Source organism: Carassius gibelio, chromosome A16 (assembly GCF_023724105.1).
Source record: "Carassius gibelio isolate Cgi1373 ecotype wild population from Czech Republic chromosome A16, carGib1.2-hapl.c, whole genome shotgun sequence".
In the NCBI taxonomy this organism is placed as follows: Eukaryota; Metazoa; Chordata; class Actinopteri; order Cypriniformes; family Cyprinidae; genus Carassius; species Carassius gibelio.
The window spans coordinates 31,484,702-31,510,618 of NC_068386.1; the positions used below are offsets into that span (position 1 = coordinate 31,484,702).

General features: G+C 36.0%; 1 protein-coding gene across 1 annotated transcript in view; it reads right to left on the reverse strand.

Moving 5' to 3' along the window:
* Positions 1-321: 321 nt before the first annotated feature.
* Positions 322-25,917, reverse strand: part of LOC128030958 (lipoma-preferred partner homolog) — a 147,504-nt gene continuing 121,908 nt past the window's right edge. The window contains exons 2-4 of the mRNA XM_052619061.1: positions 23,943-24,154; positions 6,129-6,229; positions 322-519 (exon numbers count right to left, since the gene is read on the reverse strand). Coding sequence (XP_052475021.1) covers positions 337-519; positions 6,129-6,229; positions 23,943-24,135 — 477 coding nt within the window. The 5' untranslated portion in view covers positions 24,136-24,154 and the 3' untranslated portion in view covers positions 322-336. The remainder of the gene's footprint in view (positions 520-6,128; positions 6,230-23,942; positions 24,155-25,917) is intronic.

Genomic DNA, 25,917 nt, shown 5'->3' on the forward strand with positions numbered 1-25,917 from the left:
AATGGTCACAGGTTACATGAGAGACACACAACGGTTGATTCTTTTTTTGTTTAGATCGGTAATATATTCACTGGAGGAGCAGAAATAGACATGGTAACTGGCAATATTGTAATAATAATTAATTCCTTACATTTATATAGTGCTTTTCTAGACACTCAAAGCGCTTACATAGTCAGGGGGTATCTCCTCATCCACCACCAGTGTATATATATATATTGTGTTAAAAATGTAAGCTACTCAATATTACCGTAACATTTACGGAGCATTTGTATAAATGTTATGCTATATTATATTAAATGCAACCATTTAAAAATTGGTGAAGCTTTCAGAATGTCTTTAATGTAATGTGGTTGGAGGTGGTTTGGGAGTGTGTGTGTGTGTGTGTAATGACTGTACCTGCGGTGTGCGTGGTTTGTATGGTGAGCTGTTCTCTAGGTCAGCCAGGATGCTGGTCAGAGAGTCGATCTCAGCATCCAGACTAGAACGTCTCTCTTCTAGAGTTTTCGCAGGTCCTTTTATCTGAAACACACAGACACAGTAACCTGTAATGAAATTAGGTCTTATAGAAAGAAGGTTGCTCTACATTGGCTAACCCACTTAATCACACTTGAACAAAGCATGCTAAAATAAAATAAAAACGACTAAATATTATACACAAAGAAGGCAATTTAACACTCAAATACGGTACATAATCCACTGTGGGCTACTATTACACAAAACCTTAAGCATTAGAGCAATTGGTGATTTTTTTTGTCTTTGTGTTTTGGGCCTTTTACATGTTCATTAAAATTAATCGTGGCCTCAGACAATTGGCTGAAAGTGAATTACTGTAACAACAAGAGACGATTGTCTGGGAGAACGTCTTTAGGAGAAAATCTCAGTGATGTGAAAGAATAAACAAAGAACAAATAATGCTTTGTTGGTGAGACAGCTCATCTCATATTAATTGAATCACCCTTCAGCTCTCTCTCCCTCTCACTCTGTTTTCACTCTACTTAAAAGTTTCACTGTCTCCCAAACCGACAATAACAGCTTCACTCTCACAGTTCTATTCACACTTTCAGGTTTCTTTTAAAGATGTTTACACTCAAGTAGCACGACATATCAATACATCCATATCCCGACCTCACTTAATCTAAATATTGGGACTCACTTGTTTCATGTGTTGTGCAAAGTGTTTCCAAGTCTCCTGGTAAGCATGCAACATCTTCTGAATGAGAATACAGTCTTTTGTGCCATTATAAATTATGAAAAGCATAGCAATGTGGTGAGCTTACAAGTATTATAAGTCTAGCAATACTGGACTTTCAACATTTCATTTAGAGGTCCCAATGTAAAGTTGGATAAAGATGCTTACCTCTGTGATTTCAATATATTCACTGAATGAATAAATACATAAATAATATATACTATGTGTGTGTGTGTGTGTGTGTGTGTCATGAATATATTATGAATTAAAATTAACCGTGGCCTCAAACAAGCAGTGGCCCACATTGATACTAAAGTAAATGGGCAAATTAATGACAATAGTTTCTAATACAAAATACTGTAAGGCAAACTAAGGTCCTCCTAACTATTCTCAAGCAAAATCTGTATATATATATATATATATATATATATATATATATATATATATATATATATATAATTGACTCTAAAGTCTAAGGGCCCTATTTTAATGATCTAAGTGCATGGTGTAAAGCGCATGGTGCAGGTGCACTCAGGGCATGTCGGAATCCATTTTTGCTAGTTTAACGATGGGAAACGATTGGCGCACCCTGGTGCATGGTCTAAATGTGTTGACCCTGTTCTCTTAATGAGTAATGGGTGATTTTTGGGCATAAAGTGCAATAAACCAATCAGAGTCCCAATTCCTTTAAGAGCCAGTTGATGACGGATTTCCTATATACATGGCGGAATGGAAAGACAGAATGCGTCTCCAGAGAGGAAACAGAGCTGCTTGTGCACGAGCAAATAGGTAGCATAAGGGGCCGTTCACATATCGCGTCTTTTGCGTGCTCAAGTTCGTTATTTCAAATGTAGGCGCACGGTATGCGCGCTCATAATGGAAGCGACGTGGCTCGTTTTTTCCAGGCGCGTCCGCACCGCATCGAGTTAAAAACATCTCAACTTTTCAGAATGCAGCAAGCGCACCGCGGGTCATGTGACAAGAAATAGAACATTTGCTATTTAAACGGGAAAATGAGAACTGCGTTGGACTGAAACTAGCAAACACACTTGCGCCACGCCTTGCGCCACGCCTTGCGCCACGCCTTGCGCCGCATTGCGCAGGGTATATGACAGGGCCCTCTGTCTTGGATGAGCAATACATCTGCAATCTCCAACTCCTGTCATTTATGTCGGAGATGAAGCAAAGAACAAAATTTTTGAAGACATTTGAGGAATGTCAGCTATGTGACAAAAAAAAGGGTGTGAGGGGCAGAATTTGACAGCATTCTCGCTCCTCATCAAAGGGAGCACAACCTTCTCCCCACATGGCTGAAGGACACTGATATCTCTTCTTATCCTCTGTGGCTTCTTCTTTCTTTTCCCTCATCTTTACATGACACCAGATAAATCAAATTCTTTCATGTGCATTGACATAGCTTGTGAATAGTTTTTGTTTGTAAGTATTCAACAGTGAGGTCATGACATATATTGTGGTTTTGAAATAAGGAACATTCTTTCTTTTTTAAATAATAATAATAATAATAATAATAATAATAATGATTTGTGCATATAGTGCAATCAAGGGGACACCCCCAGTACTTCTCTGGCTGAACAAAGAGAAAAAGCAACAGAATAATATACGACCGTTCAAAATTTGGGGTTGGTAAGATATTTTTTATGTTTCTGAAAGAAGTCACTTTTATAGTACAATAGTAAAATAAATTAAAATAACTGTTTTCTATAATTGTAATATATTAAAAAAATGTAATTTATTCCTTTGATTTTCAGCAGTATTAATACAGTCTTCAGTGGCACATGATCTTTCAGAAAGCATTCTAAATGTTTGTGGAGCTAAATCCTAACTAATATTGTTCTACACTGATTGGCTCTATATTTTTTGGTTTACTTTAGTCTGCCCTCATCTTTCAGGAAAGGAGAGGAGAGCTCATAGACCAGGATCAGGGACTGACTCTTGATATAATGTTATCTGTTTGGATTACCTGTCACAACCTATTACAACCCTAACATGCCTCCATTTGTAGCAGGACAGGCCCTAAAAAGCTTCCTGCTTCCTGAGCAAAGGGCGAACAGAGGTTTGCATCATTAATGCTAAGGTCCTGAACTAAGGTGAACTTGAACTTAAAGCGGTGGGGGGATTAATTAAGACTGAATTGTGCCTGCTGATTGTGCAGTTTATTTACACCTGCTGTTTGTGTTGTTCAGTGACAGATTCACTAAATGAATTATGCAAAACATTTAATGGGCACAAACATGGTTACAATGCTGAATGCTATTTGCATAGTGCTATTCCCAATCTTCAATTCCATTCTCACATACAAAGTTATAATGCTCTTCTCCATCATTTTGATCAGATGATAGCCTGTCCATATCCCAAAACATAACGCTGACAATAACAAGGTTCAGTTCCCAGAGATTGCATGAACTGATTACATGCACTCTATGACAATTTGGACAAAGCATCTGTCAAATGTAAATATGAGGAAAACTTCTGCCATGACTGAAAGAAATAGGCAGGCAGATATGCTGGTTTCTGAAGATGCACAAGATATAATAAGCTTAGTTTACATAAAAAGAAGGTTTATTTGTGCCTAAGAAAATATGTGTAAATACACATACTGCAGTACAATTTCAGCACATGCAGAGCCTGTTTAAAAAAGATTGCATTGACAAACTACATGCAACAGTTGCGTAAATGTCTAGTGAATTGGTTTAGAACTGTTTTAGAACAGTTTATGTAAATAAGGGAAATAAATGCAAAGTTAGTTCCATATGATTATGTGATCAAAAGCACCTTCTGAGGCTATTTTCACAGTGCAATTCCCTGTATAGTTTAATTTTTAATTACACTGTGTGCTGCAAATTATAAAAGGTTCAAGACGTTTTATTTTTTTTAGGCATGTTCCTATAGCAACCAACCAAGATTGAGTCATGCACGCACCACAAAAAGATCAAAAACAGTTTACAGAAATAAAATACTGTAATAACACAAAGCCTTTGGAAAATGCACACTTACACATGTAAGCATTTTTCCCTTTAGCCCCTATTTTGTGAGCCATTTAGGTGAATTATATAAATTACATTAGGAGAACTGGTCAGTCGGTTCAATAGCAGAACATGGTGTGATGAAAAGAAAAGGCATACTATAGCAATCAAATCAAGCACTTCCATCGGTTATGTAAGCCATCCTTTTGCATTCTGGTAAGCACCGTTTAAAGAGAGGAAGCTGATTTAAGTGCTGAGTTTAATGAAAAACCACAGAGACAGATAAACGAAGTTAAATAAAGACTGCATGTGTTGCTACGTGTTCTGTTACGGGAAATAAAACAATTTAGGCCAAGTATCATTTGATTATTCATGTTCACCACACTACTCCGGCCTCTTCCTCTTGTTAGTTCTGCTTAGGAGCAGAAATAATTCAACATCCCCTTTTTCATTCATGAAAGATGTAGAAAACTGGAATTAGGGAAAGCTGCTGGTCGAGCATATTACCGCTCGTTTTCGGTAAAGTACCCACAACACGTGAACACGCACATACTATTATCAGAATCAAAAACGAATGTCTCCATCGACCTTTTCTGTGTCACAAACCATCTTCTGTCACTGATCTCCTCTTGTCTGAGATGTAAAGCTGGTTAAACTGACTCCAAAATGCCATTCATTGCAGAGGAATCAAGATCTCACTGCTACAGTCTGATGTGATGTCTTTTCTGTACTAGTCTAATTATCCACCGTCTGACTCCGCTGACTCCATAGAGCTAGATCAACAAATGTGCTGATTCCCTCCGGACAGGCTTCCTCCCTTCGTTCGTGGGAAAGAGATCCAGTGGAGGGTTTTAACAGAGCAGAGAACATACCTGTATAATCACATTCTGAGTAGCAGTTAAAGCAGCCTTATTAATCTATATATATATATATATATATATATATATATATATATATATATATATATATATATATATATATATATATATATATATATATATATATATATATACATTATTATCTGTCCATGCATTTCCTGGGAATTCGTTGGGTATAGAAATATAGACAGTATGTATTGAATGTGTTGAAAATGTGTAATTACAATGAATATTACTCAGAAACAGCTTTTGAGACTGTAGTTTAATGGATGGGCAATCACTGTTTGTTTATTAAGGAGGACAGTATTCCTTTGGGAGAAAATGACTCAGGTGAACCTATAGGTGTCAGCCTTCCCTGTGCCCTCACTCATTTCTAAATGAGTGGCAAATGAACTAAAGAGAGATGTTAAAAACTAGGACACAAGCAGAGTAAACAGCCACAAAAAAAGACACAGATCTGGCCGGCGTTTTGACGGTTTGCCGGTAACACATGAAAAGGGATATGAAACTTTCAATTGTCCTAAATTTGTATTCTGGGATCTGAGATCACACTGAAAATCATTTATAGAAATCTGATTTAAAACGGTAAAGTTCTGGAATATATATATATATATATATATATATATATATATATATATATATATATATATATATATATATATATATATATATATATATAAAAAAGGGAGATACATTTATGATTCTGCACTTTTTCATTTCAGGTCACTAATCAATTCATCATGTGAATGTTGTACAAAAGCTCATATTTATTTGCTTCCACTGAAGCACATCATTTGGAACACTAACAAATCATGTTTGTTTTTCAAAAGCTTGTGCAGTTCATGCCAGCTTGAGTGCATGATGTAAACAAAACAGAGCGGTAGGGGGCATTCTAAATACTCATTACTAAGTACATATTAAATACTAAATGCTATCACCAAGACATTGTTTTATTTAATATGTCATTTGTAATATAATATGTCAATGTAATGAACATTTTCACAAAATTGACTTTTGGGCATCACTGGAGGGTCATACCATACAGTATATTGTGATGAGCGGTTTAGCAAATCTCACCTGAAAGCCGAGGGAGGTCTCATCCATTGGTGGGGGAGGTGGGAAGCTGGATGGAGACGGGTGTGGGTTAATGACAGGTGGAGGAGGTGGGGGATAGTCTCCTGCAAAAAATAAAAAATAAATAAAAATAAAACCAGACACAACAAAAAACACATTTCAAGGCAAGACACCCCATGAGTCAATGTGAAAAACTCTTCCTCAGGGATGAATCAAATCACAACAGGTCAGAGTGGGTGGAAAACTTTGTCAAATCTGATAGATCAAGCTGACATAAATCTGACACACCTGGATGTCACAAAGAATGACAGATAGAACGCTTTACGGAAAATAATACTTTGACATAACACAATGATTAAAGACCTTTTTTTATAATATACATACATACAGTACATACATACACACACACACACACACACACACATGCACACACACACACACACACACACACATATATATATATATAGTCCTTACAAAATACCGTATAATAAATACTTAAAAGTCTTAGTGTGCGTAGAAATTGAAAAGAGGGAGGCTTACACACTCTTACCATATTGTCCCTGATAGATTAACGCATTTAACAGCAGCCATTTGGTTAACTAAGCATAAGTTGTAGTAAGTAGGTGTTTGTAAAGATTGAAAATCTAAGTACTGTGCTCAAAACAAGTGAGATGGGATATTTAAGAGTATGGCAACAAGCCAATCGCTGAGTTGTAAAGTCCACAACTAATCCAGGGATTGGGATCCACTGCATGTTTCAGGCAGGATCAAGATTTGCTCTCTAAATTATATTCTGATTTGGCTGCGCTCTGCGTCCAATTTAGGACTGAATAATTTGACCGTCTAAGTACCAATCCAGACATGAGCTTTTCAAATTATAACCTTTTAGGGGAGGCAGTGGGAATTCACTGCTGTATCATGATGAGCCTTTGAAGATACTTTGATCTATTTTTTTCCAATCTTATTTTAAGTTTTTATCGGTCTTTTTGATCTAATTGATGTGATAAATGTTGTTACCCTGAGTCTACTGACCAAATTAATTATTTGGTCTCGAAATGTCTACAATCCTGAAATGTGAATGCAGACAGAAAAATATCACATACTCAATTTTTTTGAACAGTGTAATATTTCTGTGAACATGGCATAAAAAAATTCCCCAAAGGCACAAGAGCACTTTACGTGAACAGTTTATGTAATAACCTCATGACCTCTGTAAAATCTCGTAAGCACTCTGACCATGGCATCTTAGGCATTCCAAAATAAAAAATAAATAAAATCTCTATTCCTACTTTTCTCTGCCTTAGCTTACATCCTAAAGTCACTTGTCAGTTGCAAGTTGATACAAAATTAATATCTTAAGTTCCTTAATATCTTATGTCTCTCCGACATCCAATGATGTTTGGATTTCTCAATTCAGGGCAACACGAGAGATGTAAATGTTTCAAAGACGGCATGATTTATTGAGGAGGCCTGGAAGAACAGGGCAAAGAGAGACCAAGAGAGGGAGGTGTGGGACAGTACCACTCATGCAGTGCCTCGAAATACAGAGAAAAGTGAAAGAGGAAGATAGTCTTTAACTAAACATGGCTGAGAACAAACATCAAGTGTCAGATATCACCAACCAAATAAAAAAACAGCTATTTTCCATTTGAGTACAATGAAAGCATACATTTTTAAGAAAATTATAAGCATGAAGGACCAATAAATACACTGTGATTTACTAAATAAATAATGACTAGTTAGATAGACAGCACTGTAACCTCTGAACGTTTAACAGTTAATGCATTTTCACTCAAAAAGCAAATATCATCGAGATGACCTGATGATATTATAATAACTCCGTTCCAAAAACTAGTGCGCTGCCCACACAAGTGTCCTCTCTTATCTGCACTCCCAATGCAAAGACTGATATAAAAGCTAAACTAATTCATTGTTTTAGCCACCTTCTAAGGCAGCAACACAATATCTTTCACACAGAAGTCAATCCCACAATGCATTGTGACGTGCTCAGTGGAAAAATGGTGGCAAAGAAAACACTAAAAATAACTATAATGATTTAAAAATATATTAAGCATCACAACTGTTTTCAACATTGTTAAAAATAGAAATATTACTTGAGCAAATGGGCATATCAGAATGATTTGTGAAGTATCGTATGAAAATTTCTACTGAAAATGCAACTTTGCCATCACAGGAATTATAATTTTAAAATATAATAAAATGTAAAAGTTATTTGAATTGTAATAATGTTTCACAATATTATTGTTTTTACTATATTATAGAAAGCAGTTGTCTATATGGGCAGCCACAGCAAGGCAGATAAGCAGAGTTATAACCTGTTATTTTCCTCTCACAGATGCACATGAGAACAAACGGTAACACTTGCATGGCCTCCCATCAGGTCAACAGAGCATGTAACATCACATGATGGCCAACTTGTGCCTGAGAACTACGAGGCTTCATTCACTCACAGCTAATGCTAAGTAAAGTAAATCAAGTACGGATATTATATATTTGATCAGTAGGTGTCTGTGGTGTGAGGTCAGCAAGTTCGGGTCATGTTGTCTGGTTGCTGGTTCTGCTATAGGGAGACCAGGGGGCCCCGTGCCATGAATGAGAGAAGCTCCATTTATGCGGCCCGGGAAGCGAAGGCAGTTCTTACTCGCTAATGAGACAAGCAGCAAGAACACCTACTTATTACCACACATTTCCACTCAACTCTTTATTGAGCAATTACACTCAAGTACCGGCTTTGTGAGAGCCAAATTCTAATCAGTAATTAAAGTTATTTGAGAGGACCATGAGAGGTATAATTGATAATCAGGAATATGAATGTTGTTAAGGGCTGAGAAAAAAAAAACAAAAAACAAAAAAAAAGAGGAAAAAGAAAAACGAGCTCTAGATGAAGCCAGCGGAGCATAAGAGCAGAGATGAAATACACTTCCTGTAACGGGACGATTATGTGTGCATTTCAGATGTGATCCGTAAAAAAGGGTTTTATTCCAATCCAATAATGTGCTTATGCAGATGTATTATGTGTTTGCATACACAGTAAATGCTTGTTTCTTAACACTGCCTGCACCACAATTTTATTCTCTGCACTGAAAAGGGTGGTGATTGAAAAAGTGTCGAGATTATTCTGTAAACTTAAAGTGTGCCTTGCTATTGACTCAATTTTACACTTAAAGTGTGCCTTGCTATTGACTCAATTTTACAGTATCTCATGCAAGCAGTTTTAACCGCTTCCAGAGTAGCTTTAAGATCAATCAAGGACTGAAAAATCTACATATTGAACCTACTGTACATAACACACAATTTTGCACAAGGCAACAAAATAGTTACAGAGCATTATTCCCACTGTCACCAATGGATTTGCACACGTGAACTTGTATGTGTCATGATCCATTCCCTGCTCACCACCAGAGGTTACCACACACACCACTCAGACATTCACCCTGGACTCAATTTCCCAAGATCCCCTCTGATTACACACTCACCTGTTTCCAAAAGGTTGCACTCACTCAGTATTGTGCTCAGGTGCTCAGTATTGGTTAGCCTTGTATTCTGTTTCCTAGTCTTGTTATTCTGACCCTAGCCTGTTTATCTCGCCTCTGATCTTTTGCTGCTTGCCTTTATCAATTGCCTGTATTGGATTATTCTCTTGCCTTGCCCTCTGGATACTGTTTGCTGGTGTACGACCTTTGCCTGTCTGACTATGCTCTTTGTTTGAATAAAAGCTGCAATTGGATCCAACACGACCCTGACTGTTACAGTATGTACTAAAATACTGTACATGCCGATGCTTTTTCTACTGTCACTGTGTACTTAATATTGTAATTGTAATATTACAACTTAAATAGTTTTTTGTAGTTGTCATTGTTTGCTTTCTTTGTTGTTTTTAGATGTTTTATGTCTGAAACTGCTGGAGAAAATTACAGCAGAAGTTTTCAAATGTATCAATTGCAAGAATCCTCAAATTTGATATCCACCTGCGAGGGGCTCCTGTCTTAAAATATAAAGTCAGTTATACATCTCCATGTAATATTCCATGTACCCATTTAAGAAAAATGTATATTTACAGCAAATACTATATAAACACATAATATTCATATAAAATATATGAAGATACATTTTATATGGACATGTTTTTCCAAAACTGTACTGTATTTTACTCTCATTGTACTAAATCCAAAACAAATTATTTAAGTTACCTGAAAATATATTTACTTCATGTCAACATTGTATATATTATGATGCATAAAGTTTAAGAGAAACATATTCAATTCAATTCAAATGAATTGCTATTTTCAGAATAAGTATAGTTCAAAAATAAGTTTTACTAAGAAAACTACCTTACAACACCCATTAAGCAAGATAAAGGTGACGGCCATAAGGAAGAACTACGTAGGAAGAACCAGAACTAATGTTGTAATATAATAACTATAATCAATAAAGTAGAATGATGACTATAATCTTGTCATTCTATATATATAACATGTTTCATTGTATTCATTAAATGCACAGAAGTTATTTGAGGCTGAAAGTGGACAAGAGGAAATTAATCTTGCAATATACAAATCTCTGTTTGAACTCTGTGTAACCTTTGTCCATCAGGCATTAATACTGACACAATATCAACTGACAAAGATACCATTTCAAGAGAACATCTATTCTCGTATTATGAGATGAAAATCTCCACACTGGCAATCATAAAACAAGAAGAGCTTTCCGTGGAATGTCACTTTTGTAATCTGTGCAGCACGTTGCATGTTTATTTGGTACATATTTAGATGCATGACATTTTTGTCTGCGCTCCAAATTCCCCAATGAATTTGATTTACAGCAGAAGTTCAAGCAGAAGCAACTTTGCACCGGCATTTAAACACACCACAGTAAACAAAATGAATGGCTGGGCGCATTTGGCAGCAAGGATCTCCAGTTTAGTCATAACTGGCATGAAACTCATCTGTAAAAAAAAACATCTCTAGCCTGCCCTAAAATAGACACACAAATCAAACCACAAACAAAATGAACAAAAACAATTGCTTGCTGATGATCAACAAATTATAAACAGTTGATTTTTTTTTTTTACTCATATTTACCTGTTTTATTACTGACATTATTATGGTTTTATTTGATTTAATTATATAATCCTTCAGGGCAGAATTTAATTGTATTTAAAAGAAACTAAAATACTATATATATATATATATATATATATATATATATATAAATAAAATAAATGAAGAAATTCAAATACAAATGAAGTACAATGGGCAACATAAATCTATAATCCCTCACAGGCCTAGAAGAATAAAGTGTTATAATTACCATAGTGACATGTCCAATGGTTTATCTTTGTGGAGAAGCTCTCAAAATGTGCTACAGCAGGGAGGCATCCTAAATGCAGTATTTTATCTGTAATTACTCCTCCGTATTCTCTCTAGCATCCGCTGCAGCTCTGAGGTTCAGTCCTGCTCTTAATTAACTGTAATATACAACAGACTGATTTATGGCTTCATTTGGCTGGAAACGCCACTCTGAGTTTAAGGTTTTTGGACATGTCCCTCTCGAAGTATAGAGGAGCCGACAGTGCTGGTTTGTGGAGATCTGACAGGAATTGGAGAGGGATGGAAAAGAGAGTTTTTAAATTTAGAGACATAAAAGGAGGATTAAACTATTGTGCAGGAAAAATGGAACAAGTACAATGGAGAGGTGCTGCCCTAAAATCTACAATCCCAGCAGTGTGATCTTCAATAATAAGGACCTCTTGAAGCACCATTCTGAATAATTTCTCTACTACCAGTGAAAATAGAACACTGTGAAAAAAAACTGAACTTAAATGAAAACTATCAGGGTTGTAATGAGAATCATTTTGATTTAAAGAGCCAAATGGAAACTCATAGTGCCATTTATTTTTAATTCTCACGCAGGGATGGATCTTGTAAATCCGCAGAACACGTTCCAGTCTAGAACCATGGGGCTTCAGTACAAAGTGCAACTGACAAAATGGAGGTTTCGGTGAAAGTGGAAACACGGGATTTGAAAAGTGAAACATCAGTCCAAAAATGCTAAAGAGATCAGCAGAGAGCAGTGCAGTCCACTCGCTGAAAATAAAAGAGGAATGCGGCTGGAGGAGAATGAGGGGTTTGTATCAAGTGGAGGGAATTTACTACGTAATTTAAGGCAGGCAGGTCACATGGCAGATGAAGAGGGGTTACTGGTTCATGTGAGGACATGTGAGGACACACAACCCAAACGGGTGCCAGATTCTCTGATTTGCTTGGAATTCATATTGGCAAGGCCCAAACACAGTTTACAGATGGGTACATGCGCTAGTGGTCCTGTTCTGTAATAACATGTTCTTAGTGTCAAGACATTTGATGTTGATTTCAAAACCATGGCATGTATCTACAAAGAATCTGATGGGCAAAATAAAAATAGAGCAATCTTAGACTTGGACCGCATTATCTATCTCTATTTTAGTTATCTAAAGCAATAATAATGTAATATGCATAGTATGCATATGTAAAGCATTATTTTTTCAGATAATATTTTAGAAATTTATTTTGGCTTCAGTAAAATTACATAATTATGATGTAAGTTTTAAAAACACAATCACACAATTTTATTTCATTTTTTACACAATACACAAGGTTTTATACATTAATACCTGTATATAGTGCAGCTGTTTTTATGTTTTAGCTCATACAGAGATATTTGGTTCATATTTGGTTATTAATAATAATAATAATAATAATAATAATACTTACCTGTTATAGACTATGATGTGTATTTGTTTTATTGTGTGTACTAACTAAAATGCACATCTCTTCCTGTTGGTGTTTAATGCAAACTGACACACATCTTTCAAATTCCTACATCTTAACTTCCTGCGGCTAATCTGTGCTTTCATTTTTCAGAATTGATTTCTGTTATGCCGGTAAGCCTTCGAAAAACATCGCTGGATTGCGTATTTGCTTTTCAAATACATGCAAGTTGGAGGTTTATGAAAAATTAGGGCAAATCAAACAGCTTCAGTTTCATTTGTGACGATCTTATTTGGCTCCTTATGTCCTTGCGTGGCTCAAGTGAGACATGAAACTTCAAGCAGGGGCCTGAATTAAGCTGACTAAAAACCCTCATGTCTTTAAGATGCATGTCATACTGTATATTCATTTTCCATCTTTAAAACCGGCGCAATCGTCAGCCTGTCACTGAAAAAGATATGTCATATTATTGAGTTCAGTTCCCACTGCCATCATACCCAGAGATTACTGTATTAAGGCATCTGTAAAGTTCGTGACATGTCCCTTAAGTACTGCTAAGAGGATGTGCATCTAATTCTCCTACAAATTTCAACTTATGTTTCAGTTAAAAACATTTACACAGTTTCTAGGTGGTAAGTGGCTTAAAGTGCTGTTTTCATATTGTCTACTATGCTGTCTAGCCAACGATTATCATAAAGCAGGATTATCTGTCGGTGATGAAATGAATGGAAACACTTGAAAGTGTTGAAAAAAAAAAAACACTTGCAAGTCTTTCCTCCAGAACTAGAAGACTTTGAGTAGCTTGCTGAGAATCTTTTCTTCAGAACTAGAGGATGACACACAACTTGCAGATGGATTTTTCATTATTGTATTTTCTCAATGTTTTTGCTCTGTTTATGTCTCTCCCTGCAAATTTGGCTGGCCATCAGCTAACCGACGACCGGCTGTTATGTCAGACTCCCCACATAAGTCTCTCTGCGGAGACCTGACAGGAAACCCACAAATGAGAATCTGAACATTCCCGTAGAAACCACAAGCATATGCTGCTTGCTGATAGCTCATGTACTTAGTCTTATATTGTTGATCATATTGGTCTTTGAGTCCAGTACACATCATAATGCCATAAATACACAGTAAGGGTATTCAACCAACATCAAAGGCCTTACTAAATCATTCAGAATTGACTGTCCTAATCATATGTGGCATAATTATGGACAGACGTGTATGGCTGCCACTTCCCTTTCCTGTCACCCAAGCATTACGGCTTATTTGGTCATCGCTATGTGCAAGCCATGGCTGTCGGCAATGTGATGACAGAACTCACAGCATTGTTTGAGCTATAATAAGTCCAACCATAAATCTTTCTCCCAGTGGCCTGCATGAGGAGAATGACCTTTGACCTGTGTTGTGTTAACACTCAGTGGAGAGAAGTGCATAAAGGGTATAATGAATATGAAGTGACTGATGCAGAGATCAACCAAGTGTTTACTTAGTGTGACCTTTTGTTACTTCTTTTGCCCGAGGATCTTTTTTGTTTGTCAGTTTTGTTCTGTTGTTCATGACAAGATTGTGATAAATCAAATGAATCCCATTTATTTTTCCATTAATCCTAATTATTAATTGGCTAAATGATGTGCATATTAATATTTGCTGAGAAAAGCCCCTAAATGAAGACAATAATGATACATTTAAGTTGTGTCAAATGAGTCATTTATTGAATGGACATTACAAAAGGGGCTTCAGAAATCGATATATTCATTCAGTTGTACTCTGTCGAGTTGTTTTTGAACGCAAGAACACATTCTGTGACAATGACTCATGTTTAAATCTCTCCAGCAGTAGGGAAACCCTTTATCACGGAATGGACTGTCCCTTGTATCTTGAAGATATTTTGAAAAATCTCGAAAACCAGTGACCGCTGGCTTCCATTGTACTGTAAGGGTTTATGTTCCAGAGAGAGAGAGAGACCAAAAACAGTGCAGTGCAGAGATGAGACATTTTCATGTTTGCAAAAACTGACAAAATTAAAGCACTCTTCAAGGCAAAGGTCCTGGTGACCCAAATCTGACCCTCACAACACAATGGGACTGGGGAGCCTTGGGGCTCTTTTGCTAGCACTGTACTGTAACTGCAGTCCCTCATATGCATTTGTTCTAATCCACAATTTTATATCAGATCCACAGTTTGATATAAAAAGTAAACACTAATGTAAACAGCTATAATCTCCCCTTATCCTCTGATAACAAGCAAAGAGGCCAGTAGTCTTCCACTATTGTTCAACCATGTAAAATAATACAAATACATTGTATGTATATATAGCATTTGAAATGATAATATAATTGCATTTAAAAAAAGTAAAACTGTCATACAGTTATGTGTGTAAAATTCCAAAAGTCCCTCTCCAAAAATCGTAAAATATTATTAGCCTAAGGGATCAATTCTTTCAAACTAGCACAAATCTTCCACAACTAAAGTTCCTGAATAATTTAGATTGAACATTGTGTATGTTAATGTAAATGTTAATGTGACCATGTTTATTGTCAGTAACCATAATCACAGAATATGTGAAGTACTGTGGTTTTATGCATACCAACCTATATATATATATATATATATATATATATATATATATATATATATATATATATATATATATATATATATATATATATATATATATATATATATATATTGTACTTATAGTGGCACCCAGATTCACGTGTATTTAATTCATTATTTTAAATGATTATTTTCACGAAATAGTATAATTCTAGAATTTAATACAATTATAGAATTCTAATATCATCAATTTATTGGTTTTCGACCATAATAGCTTATCATATTAACTAATATTTTTATATTGATGCATTGCATTGCATTGATGGTTATAGTGATGTGCTGTCAAATAAATAAACAGATTTTTGCTCTGTGTTTCAAACATTTGGGACCATGTCAAAGAGATGCACATTCAGAACACTCTGATAATACCCTGACTAATTTTGACAACTAAATTGTTTATGACGCAAATGTTATTGTAAGTAAAGTTTCCAAATGGCCACCCAAATATTTGGTCGTTTGATCCTCTTACATCAAAAGAGACAATTAAATTGCAAGAGATATGACAGCAGTGATGTTGTTTTTGATTATACTTCTCAAAATGAGTTTTTGGATTACAGGCCTACTGCAATCTAACCTAAAGCTCCATGGGATTTCTATATAGAGAACTTCTTTTTAACTTTAGTATAAAAAAGGGAGAGGAAAGGCAAGCGCACAAACACAAACCCTCTATATTTCATTAGAAACTACTATTTTGCTTTGCATTTTCCTGGACCATTCGACAGCATACATTTTTTACTGATATGAGAATACTTGCACAACACAGCTCAGAAAGCACTGCACAAATTCCTTTATCATCTTATGTGCTCATCCACAACTACCCTCTCTGCTAAACAATGTTTTCCATTTGTATTAAACATATGTTTGGCGAATAACAGATAATAACAAGTTATTTTGGAAACAAAGGTTTGTTTTGACGTGTGCTTGACTGTTCAAAGACCAGATTATCGTGATTGGGTCTTGTACAAAAGATAACACAAATCAATACTGCTTTCTAAACTAAATTATGGATTAAAAAAATTATAATAAAAATCTTAAAGGGATAGTTCACTGAAAAATGAAAACAACATTTTGAGAAACATTATTTTTAGAATTTGTTGTGGTTGTTGGTTTGTTTTTGTCCACATAAATATAATTGAATGGTCACCAAATCTCTAGTTAACCAAAATAAATCTAAATAAATAAATAAGCAACTTAATTTGACTAAATTAACGCAACGAAGGCAAAATGTTCATTTTTGGTTAAATTATCTCTTTAAAATATTGCGTCTGTAACAGGTTCACCAAACCAACTGTGTACACTTGAGCAGCCACTTGGTGCGATGTAAAAAACAGCAGGCACCGCGGGTCACAGTAAATGTCAGACTCTGAGGCATGTGCTGATGCCTGCAGCCCAACACAACCCTAAAGTTCTGTTACGGATCCGTGTCTAGCACTTTAAGAGACGTATGTTATAAATGTTGATAGATTTAGTTGGACCACACTTTATACAACAACAGATTTGCCCCAAAGAGTTCAAGAGGTTATGGCAAAGTTGTAGACTGGCTAATAGAAATGGGGGAAAAAGAATTAAATAACAGGCATACGCCTGTTGTGATGGTAGTGGGAAGGGGACAAGCAAACTGAACCCTGTCATTGGCATTCACCCCGTCAGGTGGTCCTAAGTATTGCTAAAAACAGCATCTGAAAAAAGAAAGCTGATATACCTTTTCTCTGAGTTGCACAGATATTATTTTTCTTGCAGTGCAGTGGTCTTCCTTACACAGAAATTACTGTAAATGTGTGTTTGTGTGTTGAAGTTTGTAAATATTGTGTATAAGTGAGCTTGTGCAAGTGTGTACTGTATCAGTCTGGTTGAGCGACTAATGGTTCCCCCCAAAACGGGTAAATAAGATGCAGAGGCCACTGTTTTCAGACTGTCTGTCAAGTAACACTGCATTTGTTCTTTCAATTTCAATACAGATGAAGTACAGTACATAAACGTTTCACTAAAAAGCAGAAAGGACTGGAAACTATTTAAAGCAGGTGCTTAAATGCCCTTCATTCTTTCGTATGGTTTTTGCTTTCTTGAACAACCGAGTGAACAAGTTCCTGTTTTTACTGCCTATCCACTGTGAATTAGAAATGCAGGTGTTTAACAGTTGAGCGCTGAGCTGACTCTAAACTCATACTGCACACATAACAGGCCATTTTGAGGATCGTCACGTCATAGGATGCCATTGTAATGTAGAAAATGTACGTATTCCTGGCTATAAATACTGGTATTTGCTAATAGATGCCTGCTAATAAAAATATGGATATTAAAGGGACAATAAGTAACTTTTTAGGTATTTTATTATCTAAAATCAATATTTTTATTCATAAATATGCCCTCAATGGTGTACAAATACCTATGCCAATGTTTAAACTAATCCTTGTAAATGAAGAATTTATTATCTTTATATACATGGGACGGGTAGGTCGACGGAGGCTTCCATGTAGTTCCGCCATCTTGCAAAACTATAATAGCAGAGAGGGACAAAAAGTACTAAGCCAACGCGTTTCCACAGCGCGTTTTCGGTCAGAGCCAGAAACGCAGGTGCAGAGCAGTGAGAGGCGCTTGAAACTGCACCGGCAAGTTTAAAAGTCTGGATTGCATTCTTATTATGGACCATACATATGCCGTGCCACAGGAGAAGAAAACATCGTCGCCAAAACAGTCAAAAATAGAACGTAAAAGGAAACGTGACCGTAGATTACAGAAAACAAGAGTTAATGTCGGGGAAGCTTTTTCTAGGTGGAAAGAGCTAATGCTTGATAAAGATTTCAAAAGAGACGCTGAAGTGGCCAGTTTTCTTCTCGACAGGTAAGTCAGTGTTACAATCTATATTATAATATTTTTTTTATATCTAACAATGCATATAATTCAGAAAATATAACGAATAAATTAGACATAACTACTAATTACAATATTTAATGTTTTCCACAGTCAGTAATTCATACTGTAACATTCGTTTGTTAGTTGTCATGTTGCAGTTTGTTTGAAATAACACACCTGTTCACCTGAAGGAAAACTCGACGAAGTGCTATTAGAAGACATCCTGTCAAAGCTTTTTGGTACATATCGCCTACCGTAGATGCAACGCGCATTTGAAAAAGCCAGGCGCTGGAGAGCAAAATTAGTTTGAATGCAAAATACAATTTCACCACTAGATGGGAGTAATTCCTACTTACTGTCCCTTTAAGGAGACATAAAAGAGAATAAAGTGACTTTTATACATATAAAGAGTGGACAGGATTGTTTTGAGATCTTTGAAATCTGCTTCTCCCACATGAACTTCACAGCTTAATGTATTTTTCCAACAAAACAAACTATTTAATATTCTGTCTTTATTAAACCAGCACATTATTTCTTTACTGTTGTGACTTTTTAAAAGATTTTATAACTTCTCAAACAGAAAGGGTTTCCTACCTTACGCAGCTGTACACACACCCACACACTCACACACAATTAGGTTTTTCCACATTTCCCATCAGATTAGTTTAATGTGAACATCAGCGTTAAAAACCTCATTAGCCCTGTACAAACCCTCACTTTGACGAGACACCTTTACAATGATTCCCTATTACTGTTTGCTTTATCTCCTATGATGCTCTTTACTTAATATAAAGTACCCTTGCTCAGATAATTGACACGTTCACTTATCTCCATTAATAAAAAGTCAATTAGCTAGCCAAGGAATTGGGCTTATCCGCTGTAATAGAGGCCTAATGAACTGTCTTCGATTCAAGGCCTCAACTCACTCTATCTTCCAGCATATTTTCTCACACAAAAGTGCACGGCGAGATACAGGACCTAAATCAGCTTTTATGTTCTGTATCTGCCTTTCAACCTTCAATTAGAAATGTTCCAGACAGAAGCTCAGAATAAGTCAAGAGGTTAGTCAGACATGAAGTCCTGATGAACTGAACACAACAGACGGCGGCGAACATCGATAACAGGCAGACTTCAGAAATGTGTGCCGTCTGACCACTCTTCAACAGCATGTAGTCAATACTAAACGGCAAAACTGAATGAACAAATCTATATAGGGGCATACAATTTTATTTTTTTTGACTCGTAACAGTCAAAGGGTCTGAAGAAACAGTTTTATTCAAGTTTGACAGAATATATAACCCCATCAGCTTTGAACCAATTTTAAACAGGTCCTTGAACAGAATATTACATGCAACAAGCCACTCCAAAATAACCATCCAGTAAATATTGGCTTAGGTATTGGCTGGCTAACATTAAATGAACATCCCAGCTCTGTTGTTTAAACTAAACCATAAGAAACGTCCTGAGTTAATACCAAATAGAATACAAACAAACATGTTTGTCACTGTCAGTCTTGTGCAGCCATGTCTGTATTTCATCTGGTTTGTTTTTATGCCGCTTAGCCTTGACTTCACATTGTCATGAGCAGCTGCACGATGGCAGTAATACACAGAAGCATAAACGAATTATTACGCAACGCATCCACTTCCTGTGGCAAATATTGGATAATATAGGTCTGATACTGTTTTTCAAGCACCTTGTTTAGACAGAGACACCTTAAATTTTGCAGAAGTGTGAACCGCAAAACCCATGGGAGCCCTTCTAGCGTGACACAAGTGTGTGCACAAACTCCTCCTCTCTGCTCCTCTGACCTCTGTGCAACTGTGAGATTAAATAAAAAAAAAAAAATATTAATAAATTAATTAAATAAAAGATCAGTGCACGATTAAAAGATTGTCACAAAAAAAACTGGATAAAATGTGGTGTTCTGGAATGAAATCTTACCTACAATGTAACCGATTAATTATTGTTTCATATTACTATTAAAAGAACAGATTCTGTAATTCTTAAACTACACCAAAATTCAGAAAGCACACGTACGTCTGCAAGAAGCCTGTTAAAGATCGCTTCATCTGGACAGCATCTGCTGTGCACAAACATATGACAGACGTTTTTCAGATGTCAGTTTTACATCCATTCTAAATCATAAACATCTTAAAGACATTTTAACTAAATGTCTATTTGATGTCTGATAAGAAACATCATATAGACGTATTGCAGATGAACAAACACTCTCCGTGTATACGCGTGCTATCAGGGAATGTTCCTCCTTACTAAACAGAAGGTTGAAATAATGAAATGATATTTGAAATTACGAAATTCTAAATATTGAAACTTTCCCCAGCACTTTAATGACATACAGTATTTTCACATACTGTAAAGATGTTTTTGCTTCTAAACTGCAGTCATTCCTTCTTCTATGAATGAATGGTTTTTGCACTTATGGTGAACATTTATGATCTTTAAAACTGACACCACAAAGAATGCAAATGAGGTTACTTTTGTTAACTGTGCCATCCGGGTCTTTCTCTATCATTTACTGAAAAACAGGTGGTCTGCTAGGGACTTTTGTGTGTGTGTGTGTGTGTGTGTGTGAAAGAGAGAGAGATACTTGCTCTGCGGCTGTGAATAGTTTCAATCAGCTCCGGAGGTTCAAATCAGTTTTTAGAAATCATACAGAACAGAATTGAGCATTTGCAATGTCAATCTGAATAAAAATGCATTTGGCTTTTATTCAGTTACAATGTGTTCAAATTGATGTTTACAATGACATGTCTCTGTTGCTCTCACACTATCAAAGATCAGCAGGGTTACAGCATAAAATAAGCCCCCAAGGTCCTCTATCTTTCTTTTTTTTTTTTCTGTGAAATGTTTAAAAATATTATAACTTAATTAATACAATATTCACCATAGAGATTAAGTTAAATTCACATTTCTAATCAGATAGCTTATAGGGTCCAGAAAGCCTGTGCTGTAACCATGGAAACCCTTATTTGATAGAGCTGCTATCAGCCAATTAATGCAAGAAAAGAGTACTTATATTGCAGAAACAAATTCCCAATAATACCCTTAAAGATTTTTGTAAAAAATTGCCACAGGGCATGCCATTAGCTAGGATTTGGTTGATGTCCAGAGAGCATAATAATGCCTGTCTGGGTAGACACTGCAAAGAAATCACACTTTTGGGCATTTTTGTGGTTTCACCCATATTTACGTAATGCCCAAGGACCATGTGTCTGTAATCAGTTATCAATAACTCATTCAACTCTGTGAGTATTCTTGTAAAACTGAGCTTCACGGCCTGTTGGGTTTATTTGTCTGGCTGGCTGCAACTTTTTAAACCTTATATAACAAACTACTCATAGAAAACATCAATATACTCTAAGGATTTGACATAATTTTGACCAAACTCTTATATTCAGGTTTTGATAAAGCTGAAATTCTCATGTTGTCTTTTTAATGCATCTTCACATACTGTATGTAAAACAGCTTCCATATGATCCTCCAGACTGCAAAATGAAAATTCACCACCACAAACAAAAACATAACGAACCGTAACATACATTTAACACCATCATTTGCTTCCATTGTAAAATCATGTTTGCTTGTTTTCAAAATATACATCTGCTTTGGGCAATTTTCACAATAGTTATTTTTGCTGTAAATTAATAAAAAATAAAAAAAAACATTAAAGACTTTTACAATGTTATTATTATTATTTTCTTTTTTACATAAATGCTGGTTTCCATAACAATATTAAGCAGAACAACTGTTTTCAGTTATTTTAAATTGTAATAATAATAATTTTAATAATATTTCATAATATTAATATTTTAATGAACCCCTATGGCCCCACAGATGCATACTGTCAACCTTCTCACATATAGCACAGAGTTCTGATTAGACCACTGTGTGAGGCGATTACATATGAACACACATTCACCGCCAACAGACTCAAACAATAATAGTTTGGGTTGACAACTAAACAGTGGCTCAAGTGGTTAGCATTGCTGTCTTACAGCAAGAAGGTCCCCGGGTTCGACAGGACAGGAGGCCTTTCTGTGTGGAGTTTGCATGTTCTCCCTGTGTCTGTGTAGGTTTATGCCGGTAGCTCCGGCTTCCTCTCATAGCCAAGACATGCAGGTTAGGTTAAACTGAACATCCTAAACTGTCCCCGGACGTGTGTGTGTAAAGACAAGACTTTTGTATGAATTAACTGGTTCTCGCCATGAATATAGCCATAGATGCTGAATTGGTGAACATTTAGTTAATATTAAAAATGCTAGTTAAGTGTTATTATTAATATGTAATGTATGTCTGTAATTCCAAATTATTTTCTTTATCCATTTGTGGATCAAATGAAAAAATGCAATCGGATGCCCTTTTGACAGCTTGTCCTATATTTATTTAAAAATGAACAGTCGCTATATTCAACTATATTTGGACTGTTTTCTTTTTTCATTTTTTTTATCTGGATCATTTGATTTATGAACTTAGATTAAGTTCATATCTTTTGGGAGTCAAAGTATAACTACTATCTATATATCTTGTTGTTTTGTAGCACTGGCAAACACATGTCAGTTATATTGGGGGATAATACACTGTCCTGAAATATAATACCATAGATGTTATAGAAATACCACAAAGCCAACAGTCTGATATAAATGCATGCATGCGTGTGTGTGTGTATGTGTTTCCAGGTGTTTTTTTTTTAAGTTCTAAGATAGACCAAGCATATAAATGGCCACCATAAGTGGACTTTCATGGTCCAAAATAAAATGTCATTGGCAAGTCAACAGCTTCAAAGAGCCAGACAAGACTTTTTAGTATGACGCAAGGCAGACCAAGAGTCATTTTGTCCTGCAGTCGTGGTCCAGTAAAATCCCTATTTCAAGCTAGTTTTGCATCTTGAGATTTCGGGTAAAAGCAAGCGGACCACCCTCTCTCATGAAGCCAACACGGAAGTGACTTACACTGTAATTCATCGACTGGCCACTAGAGGCTGGCTGCAAAAGGGAGTCAATCCCATAGGCTCCCCGTGTTAAAATGCCCAATTTACAGAAGAAAAAAATCATGTTTACAACCTGGTTCAAAAAATGATTTTGGTCTATATAGCTAATTTTACCATCCATGACAACTGTGAGGAGGATAATTTTTTTCATAACTCATCCGTTTAAATTTTATTAAGCCTTAAAGTTCTACATAAATAAGAGTGTGGCCACTTGAGTGACTGCTGACACTGCTGTCGACTAGGTGGGCGTGGCTTCAGCAACCAGATCCCACCTTTTTGCCCATTTTTGATAATCTGGGAAATGACACGAGGTGACGCACTGCCAAGATGGCGATGGCCCACTCCGCCCACTTTGAGCTTCAAAAACACTCTTCAGAAAACTACGGGTGACTTCACGGACACTATGTCCATATTTTTATACAGTTTATAGGTAAAAGACACATTTTAGTCCTCAATCCTCAAGTGTTAAACACATTTGGCAAACCCGTAAATGTGTTCTGACCACGGTCATATGCAAATATGTATAAATGCTAATAATTTAAAAGTCAAGGCTGTAAATCTTACCAGCTCCCTCGTGTGTTGCATCATCAGGATGTTTATAGGGGTTGAACTTGGGCTTGGGAGCCACAACAGGAGCAAACTTCTTAGGAGCCTGTTGCTGGGATACAGAAATACTGGTGGTACCCATGGGTAGGCTCGTCTCCATTCGTGCACTCACATGACCTTGCTGGTCACCATCATTATGGTCACCCCACATATTTCTGGAGTCAAGAAATCTAAAAAACAACAACAAGACCACATTATTATATTGCACTGAGATGTACAGGTCCCAAAGCACCCAGAATACCCACAATGTGTGAGGAATTGTAGCGCTGTCTGAATTCTAGTGATACATTCCTGCAATAAAAATTGAGTTGTTTTTATGCATAACATAGATATGGGTGGATTAGCCATTGTGGTTATTTTCACCAGGGACCTATTTCCATCCCTAGAGCACTGTGCAGTGGTGGCTTCTTCCGCTCTATGGTCTTAGCTGTGGACTTTACAAAGGAAACTGTGCATTTCAAACACCAGGCATAAAAGAACCATAACAAGTTCAGAGTAGCATCATATCTGATTATTGCATAATTTCATGGTAAGTTCATCCAAAAAAATGGCCCTTATGAATACAATTTATGAATGATCCAACTCAAAGAAACTATTTGTTCATACAGTACATCCACAAAGAGGTGAAGTCATGTATTTTATTTCAGTACAAAAACAAAGAAGAATTTTTTGAAGAAATATATACAGTTTTGAAGAAATATACAGTACTTTATATATTTATGGCCATTGTTACAATGTAATGAACAATGGGTACTCTCCTTCTACTGTATGTTACCTGCACCCGGTTGTCCTTGTTTATTTATCAGCTTTATTTTTGACAGCTCCAGGGCTTTTGTGAAAACTATAGATCATACTTCTGCATTTCTGTCTCCCAACTCAAGGACAGCTGGAATAAACCCGGTGCATTATGGGTGTTATAATTTTCATACCTTTTTGGCAAAAGGAAATGCCACAGCCCCTTTTCTCTCTTTTCTCTAGTACCAAAGGGTTATGAACACACTTGACATCATAAGTGCAACTAAATACAAACTTCTCAGAGAACAAGATTTCACCATTATATTTATGATACTTTTTTGTTTGCCTTTTTCGTAATTTTGTAAGATGAGAGCCTCGGTGATCCTCCACTTTTATTCTATTTACAAGAGTGGCCAGGACATTCCTTAATTGGTTTAAAAGAAGAAATAAAGTTATATGGGTTTGGCTTGATAAGGGTGAACTATCCTTTTTAAGAGTGTATATTTCAAAACATAAAGTCTCAGGATCATTATTAGATGCTAATCATTCCTCGAGTTCTCTGGGACGGGCCAAGGTGTCAAATAAGATTATGTAATTTGATTTAATCCCTTGCTTCACATACACCACTGACTCAATCTATAGTTAGAAGCAAATAACCACCAGTTGCTATCCGTGTATCAATTTAAATGAAACCCTAATACATCACGCAATGAAGAACTGGGGATGTACTAGTTGTGTTGAAGCATAGAAAGCTGCCAGAGAACATGACAGCAGTTCAACTTTCACTGATGTGGTGAAACAAACAACCTGACAATATTGATGTCTTCTAATGTATTTTATTGACAACTTCAGTAGCAAGTTTATACTAACTGCTGTGCCACAGCTTTAGTCAAGTTATTAAAATAACTTATTTACTCTTATTTATGTTCGGCTTGTATCTGAGACAGACATATTTACATAACTGGTGTTGTTTACCTGCTTGGGAATTTAGCTGCAGGGCCGCTACTGTCTATTTTGACTCTAAAAACTGTAACATCTCAACACTTCCCTATTTGGATTATTATTATTTTGATTATTACTTACAAATGAAGGATATTACTCTAAAGCAGACCGATTCAAATAATTATTCATTAGTAAATGGGTTCTACATGACCTGTTATGAGCTGCAAGTGAGCGGCGATAATAAATAATCCAATAA